At 38.1% G+C, this 7,545-nt stretch overlaps 1 protein-coding gene across 5 annotated transcripts; it reads right to left on the reverse strand.

Moving 5' to 3' along the window:
- Nucleotides 1-357: 357 nt before the first annotated feature.
- LOC146328369 (arfaptin-2-like) lies at nucleotides 358-6,875 on the reverse strand. 5 transcript variants are annotated; one of them, XM_084717374.1, is made up of 10 exons: nucleotides 6,676-6,875; nucleotides 6,356-6,464; nucleotides 4,248-4,356; nucleotides 3,770-3,832; nucleotides 3,146-3,232; nucleotides 2,893-2,999; nucleotides 2,415-2,636; nucleotides 2,176-2,333; nucleotides 1,895-2,069; nucleotides 358-572 (listed from the first exon to the last, which is right to left on the reverse strand). In XM_084717374.1, the coding sequence occupies exons 2-10, from the start codon at nucleotides 6,452-6,454 to the stop codon at nucleotides 417-419; spliced, it is 1,176 nt and encodes a 391-aa protein (XP_084573500.1). In that variant the 5' UTR covers nucleotides 6,455-6,464; nucleotides 6,676-6,875; the 3' UTR covers nucleotides 358-416. The 5 variants fall into 5 exon arrangements, with proteins under 5 accessions (XP_084573500.1, XP_084573499.1, XP_084573501.1 ...); XM_084717373.1 differs by having other exon boundaries at nucleotides 6,585-6,875; XM_084717375.1 differs by lacking the exon at nucleotides 3,770-3,832 and having other exon boundaries at nucleotides 6,585-6,875.
- Between the last annotated feature and the right edge of the window lie 670 nt (nucleotides 6,876-7,545).

Below are 7,545 nucleotides of genomic sequence, written 5' to 3' on the forward strand. Positions count from 1 at the left end.
ATCTGTTTTGTGGAATTCCTCCCATGTGATATACTCTAAAATATCGAACATAACGCTTAAGACAACATAAAAAAACAACAAAATAATGCATGTGCAAAACTGCCGAGGGGTATCTCCACAATAGAAGACTATACTGTACATAAATAAGACGTGATATACATGTAAATGATTGTGCTACCTAAAGAATAAGAAAGTAACAAAAGGTCATTTTGTGACTTAACAAAAATTCTAAATACAACTGAAACAGCTGTTTTTCCTTCTATGCAATAAGTGATACTGAAAAACATTACAAAAGAAATCTCCCACGTTTTTCTATATCACTTCTCCTACAGTATACTCCATTATGCATTTATGTCATGTTCTTCACTGACCAGCGCGTCACTACGCAGCTCAAACAGCTGGACCCTGAGTGCTCTTTACTGCTCCTCCAGCCAGGACGGTTTGTCTGATCCTGGCGGCTTTAATTTCACATTGAACTGTATTAGAGTTTGTTCCAACTGCTGCTGGTTGCCAGCAAAGTAAGCAGAGATAGCATTATGGAAGAGAAGCAGCTGCTTGTGCATCACCTTCACCTAGGAGACAAAAAGAAGACAGAAAGTCTGCCATTACAAACACAGTTTCAAGTGTTTATAGGAAAGCAGAGGCTGCAGACATCTGTTAAGATGATTTTTATTGGCTGCTCAGATTAGTTTCTGTGGAATCAAGCTAAAAGAAACTCGTACATCACATCAATCTGAGATGTATTCAAGAGTCAAGCAGGCTGTTTAAGATATTTTAGACGTGAAAAGTTTTACATACTTCAACTGTTTGTTTTTTTCTTTCTTATTCCTCATTAATTTGGCAAAAACTGCTGAAATAAAACAGAATTATGTTTGCTTTTAACAGTGTGGATCACAGCTTTGTGTTTAATTTGACAAAATAGAGGCATTATTGCTCTCTTTAGTGTCATTACTATAATTATACTGATGACTAGTGTGTGTACACTGCTTTGTTCAGTTTGACCGCATCTGCCTGAACAGATGCATGATGGCAAAAAAAGAATTGTGAATTGAGGAATCTAGAACTAATACTGCAATACAATAGTCAAAAGAATGATTTAACACTGTACTTTCTTAAAAACTAACTTTAGTATTTTTGAACCTGTACCCTATTTTCCCTTGTTTTTGTGTCTAAATGACTGAGAACAAGACTCTCTTTGCAAAACTGTCATTTGAACATTGTCATTGTCATCTTCATCCAAACGTGACAGAAACAAAATAAAACTCACCAAAAATGTCTTGGCTTGTCTTTACACTGTTCCAATAACCAGCAACTCTGGTCTGAAGGAAATTAACGCTTTATTCACAGAGTTAGATGTGAAAATATCAAGAGGTCAGCGTGTAAAGCCAGAATATTTTTACATCTACCTCTATGGATTAAATGTTTATTTCAACCAAAACAGAGTTGGTGATTAATGAAACAGCCAAAAGATGAACCAAGATGTCACTCTCTCCCTCAGTACTGGGCCAATCTCAAAAATTGATGTCCCCAATAGTCACTTACACACAAAAATATTTAGGGTAAAAGAAATACAGAAGTTCCCCTTTAACACTGTAAACAAAGCACCATTAACAAATCAATGTGATGTGATAATGCAGTGACAGATTAGGATGCATCACAGTATCTTCCCTCTTCTCTAAGTATGATTTTCCAGCATGGTTAGATTTTTTTCCACATTGAGAGAGTTGTCCAAAAGCAATTTTACACACCTGACTGAAAAGTGGTACTTGACTGCCCTCACTGGTTGACAGTTTCAAGCCTGCTTCACCTCTGACCACTACCAGCATGCCTGTGATTTGGTGTGGTCAAAAGTGTGCACAGCTTAAAAAAAAAGACAGAATTATAAACTACAAACCTTGTTTTCTTCCAGGAATTTGAGCTTGATGGTGACATCACTCCGCAGCCTTTCATATTTGTCTCTGTGGATCTGGTAGTCGTGCTGAGCCATCTCAATGCGGACCATGGCAGCTGCATCCCGAGGGCCCAAACTCAGCTCCTCCAGATCAGAACGATAGGCGTCAAACTCAAGTCTGTACACAAAAACGGATCAAGCTGTCACAGATTGTCATTCTCATGTCATTCCACAGCAACTCAGATATCTCTCATCTCCCTACACAAGATACCAGCCTTTGTTACCTTGCATTTTCATACTGCTTAATGGTCATCAGAGTGTCCTCCATTGTTTTGTTGACCAGGGTGTTCACACTGGACACGAAGAAGTTGATGGCACCGAGCAGAGCCTCGCCATTCTTACACAGCAGCTTTTGTGTTTCTGCATTGTACCCAAACTCGTCCTGCAGAGAAACACGCGACTTTTTACCTGCAAATTTCATTGATTTTCATGCATGTAACACAGAGAGCTTTGGCTACTATACCTGAAGCTCTGGGGACTTCTGGCTGAGGTCAGTGAAGGTGTCTCCGAGAGCCTGTTGTGTCTGCACCATGCTCTGAAAGTGATTGGTGAGTGCAGTGGCGAGTCTTAAGATATTTTCATACTTGCTCTTGGTGTCTCTTAACACGTCAATCTGAGCCTCCAGTTCCAGATCGACTGTTCGTGAACCTCGTCCAAACTTCTCTGAAAACATCTGCTTTGTACACTGCAGAATGGATATGAACAGAGACTACATTAAACCCAACCCAGCTGACCATGTTCACAGCAGTTCACTGCTTAGCTTCTGTACTTGAAACTCATACCCCCCCCCATTAAATAATATGAACCATTCCTTTAAGTATCTCTGAAATGCTATATATCATACACAATTTTATGGGTGTAATGCAAAGAGAGATATAGGGACAACGTATCCATTTCAGCAGATTTTATCAGCAGTCTCTACACAGAGTATAGCACAATACCTTGTATGTGTTTATGCCCCATTTCTTTACACTGTCCAGTTTTTCCACTGCCACACCACGAGAGACTTCTTCGGTTGAATTACTGGTGTTATGGTTTGATGACGACCCTAACACAGAAAAAAAAAAAAAAACATGAGTGTGCAGTCTAACGCTAACCTATCAAAGTTTACAAGGCAGAGGTTTACAGAAATGACATGGCTGATGAGAAAGAGTGAGGACAGTGTGGAAATGGTGACGATGAGCATGGTGATACCTGGATGCTGGACTGTGTGATGGGCAAGTCGACTGCCTGCTGATTGGCTGTGAGGCAAGCTAACACCCCTGGATTTCATGCGGATGTCTGAAATGAGCATGGTGATGATACAGAGTGAGGATGAGAAGGAGGGATGGAGTGAAATGTGTGTGAAAGAAGCTTGGTGAGTATGGAAACTGAAAGAAAAATGTTAGGTTCAGTGGCAGAAGATACATAATAAGTTGGACTTAAAATGGATTTGAAATAATCCACCATGCAGGTTTCTCATGCAGAATAAAAGGATTTATAAAAAGATGAAAATGGAGTCCATGGGATGAAAGGTAATTACCAAGCAATGACAAAACAGTCATCCAAAGTGCATTTTACAGTACAAAAGAGGACATTCTTATTAGACAACAACATTTCAAATGACAGCCCTGTAATATCATGTTAGTGCATCCCTTATTTTACAGCTGCCAAAACATTTCTTTTTGCCGAAGCTGTGAGTTGAAGAAGTACAAGCAAGACTGCATACAATTCCCTCAGTCAAGCAATAACAAAACCTTTATGAGGGGCCAAAACAGACCAACATATAAAGGTTAACTTAGAAAACAGAAAATAAAGGTTGTCAGAATACACAGCCACCTGGTCCTGCTGCAGGGGCTCGTCTTCTGTCCAGATACTCGGGGTTGAAGCGAACTGCAGGCCCTATGGGATATGGATGTTTGTAATATGAAGCAGGAACCGAGAGGTCTGCAGCTCTCTAGTGACACATTAGAATACAGGAGGAAAAGCTCTTGGTACACTTTCTTAGAGGGGCATTAAGTTAAGTATTGACCTCTTTTAGTGACTCAAGGATTGCAATAATACTGACAGATCTCTGGCACAGTGGATGTCAGCCTGCACTGGCTGCAAAGTAATTGCAGGGTCATTTCCATTGATTGACAACCCTATTAAACTAATGCAGAGTTATCTGTATAATTTTCAGGTATGGCACAGCAACTCTTGCTAAATGCACTGTGCATGTCATGATATATTTGCAGAGCAAACTGTGTCTGTATTGTGAGGAACAAACTGCAAACCAAAACCTGTGAAGGACAGAATTCAGATTCTCTAGCAGTACCTTTGATGGTGCTGGTGGGAATGATGCCCCCTGCAGGTCCTCCATAACCTCCTGACACAATGCTGGTTTCATTCAGGTTGGGTCCAGACACCATCACCTGCTGCAAATCCTGATGGATTAACAACACAATACTGGTAAAAAGATGGTTTCATTGGTAAATTATATATTTTTTCATCATCTATCATACATGGAATATGTGCAATTAAAACAAACAACAGTGTCTTTTTGCACCCAATACTTGCACAGTAGCCATTTGGCTATTTACACCCGGCCAAATAGTTTAGCTAGAAAGAGCAACAAAGTCTCTGTAGAAAGGAGGTTGTGGTGGATAAATGACTCTCTTTATTAAAACTCTCTCCCAGGAGAGTGGAGATTCCTGACCCTGGAAACTGTTTTTTTAAAATTAGTGGACTTTTCATTTTCATTTTTTTAAAATATCAATTTTATTTATCAGTTGTAGTTTGCTTAGGTTTAGACAATAAAACTTTTCAGTTCGGTTCAGTTTAGGAGAAATGGTTGTTCATCTCTGCCATGAGAATGAAAAGCTATTTACACCCCGGGTGCAAATAGCATTGTTGGCTATTGACTCCTGGGTGCCTGTCTCTGCAAGTTATATACACTGGAATGTAAATAGTCACATTGGCTCTTGCACCCCAGGAACAAATAGCATTTGCCTAAAAGTATATATTTTGTGGCCAGCTGCATTTTCATTTTTTACATTATCAACTTAAATTTTTCATCCAAAACTTTTATTTTATCATTATTATTATTACTACTACTACTATAGATAAGCAAGGTGTATAATTACCAATACTACGATATCAAACTATAAAACCAGGATAGTGTGAACAAGAATTTTAGTTTTGTCAGATTTTGTCAACCACTAAAATTTTTGTCAACCAATAAATTGATTATGCACTGTTTTAATATTTAATATGGTGTTAGGACTCAACAAAATACTGATATGAGATATGAGATTGGATGTCATCTTAGTTTCTGGATATCTTTATATCGTGATATGCCATTAGTGTTGTTTTTTCCTGGTTTTAAAGGCTGCATTACAGTAAAGTGATGTAATTCTCTGAACTTACCAGAGTGCTCTAGCTACTCTATTATTTGCCCTTACCCACTTAATCATTATATCCTCGGTACTAAAGATTATCAACAAATATCATTTTGTTAATATTTTGTTAACTCACCAATAGTCATCCCTACACTGCTGTTCCAATATCAATATTGAGGTGTTTGGTTACAAATATTGTGGTATTTTATTTTGCCTATATCATCCAGCAATAATACAACTAACTGATTTTATCACCTTACCTGCTTCCTTCCTTTGAAGTACACATCATGACATACAAGCACAATAATTATCGTTATAGACTAATATGAAACTTCAGTATCATGATAGGTTTTTCAGCCATATTGCCCAGGCCTACTCACCAGACTGTTCTAACTAGTGCAATCATTATAACCACATTACTGTTGTTTACATCAAAAATGGCATTGTGTTAATTGTGAAAGCACGAAAAATCATTTCTACAATATTACTGCAATATTGATAAATACTGATATAAAAAGATATGGTGAAAAATACATACATTTTAAGATCATTATATATTTACACTATTTGAGAGTTTATGGTTTGTTGTTTTGGAGGAAATGACTATATCATGGAATAGCCTTCAAATATCAAAATATATGTCATATCGCCCAGCCATTTATGGTGGCCCTCAGAATTACTTTCCTCACACAGACAGACATATTATCAATGTATAACCGAGGCACATTTCTTAACTCTGATAGACTTTATGAGTTTATGAGTTTTACTGGCTTCTTCTCATGGAAAAGCTCATAAGACTGTCAGAATGACTCTCTGTCCGTGTTCTGAATAAATCACTCTCAGATGCAGTATTGAGGATTGATGATGGTGATGTACAGCTACAGTACATAGCTGCAGGCCTGTGTATGGTTAGGTAACAGTTGGCCTAACCAGCCTTATTGTACTGTCATGAGCCAAAACAGAGAACCACAATCTGAGCATGAAATGCCAACACAGCTTTGACAGAAGGACAATGTCAGTGAATAAATGTGACTGACTGACTGACCTGCTCCAGGCTGTCATCCTCTGGCAGAGTCCCTGTGTCTCCATTGCTGTTAATGGGGATCTCCATGGTAGCAGCCTTACTCATGATACTGTCTGCCATAATGAAATCTCTGCAAAGCAAGACAGCACCAGTCAATAACACATAAACATGGCATCATGTTTGCAGTTTGACAAAATTCTCATCATTCAGCATTATAATCCACATCAACACAAAATAACACCCTGCTTACAGTGATGCTAACGTGGCTAGCTGGCTAATATGAGCGGTGCTGATGTGGCTGCTGGCTAGAGGGCTACTACTTGACAGCTAGCTGTAGCAACCTGATATTAGAGCCAAGTCCAGTCGTCCGAAGGAGAAATAAGCCGTTATTTACACAGACAGCCGACTTAAAATGTTAAATACTTTACAACGGGAGAGCACCGTTGTCTTTAATTATCCTTCAATGCTACATCCATGATTATTTTCCCTGCAACGTCTACATCCACATAAGACAGCCAGAAAATCCCTGCACACAGCTTTAGTAGTATCACTTCGAAATAAAAGTTTGTGTGTTTTTTTATTCTATTTTAAGTCGCATGGCCTGACTTTAAACGCAACGCATTTTGAGTAAAACATGTAATCCATGCTGTTTTGGGAATTTATTTTACAAATGAGCTGGCTGGACGTGTAAACTGTAAATACATGCTCTTATTTTGAAGGATAATACCTTTAACGTAGCATCATCGTCAAGCCGCCTCCCCCGCTCCATCTTCCACGTCGTCCAGTGCTGACGTAGCGTTATCCCTAAACTGCAGTACCACTCTTCTCCTAAAGATGTCACTAAAAGCCCACCGACCAGTAAAAATAAACCCCTTTTTCTCCCTCCAAAACTTTCTCTTCTTTATTCAGTCATAATAATAATAATAATAATAATAATAATAATAATAATAATAATAATAATAATAATAATAATAATAATAATTAGTGGCATCATCTCATAATTGTCATTTAAGGAACTAAAATTCTGAAAAAACCCAAAAACATTTTCAATATCAGTCCAGAAAAATGTGCACAATTGTGTCTGTGACAGCATTACCGAATCTACAGGATTCAGAAAGATCAACTCTATATTTCTTTAAAAACCGGTTTGTTTGGTAGACTAAGTAAACCATTTTAAAATATACTTGACTGACTTTATTGCTGACAAAATA

The sequence above is a fragment of the Lutjanus erythropterus genome, chromosome 4, assembly GCF_056507025.1.
Source record: "Lutjanus erythropterus isolate fLutEry1 chromosome 4, fLutEry1.hap2, whole genome shotgun sequence".
Taxonomy (NCBI): Eukaryota; Metazoa; Chordata; class Actinopteri; order Lutjaniformes; family Lutjanidae; genus Lutjanus; species Lutjanus erythropterus.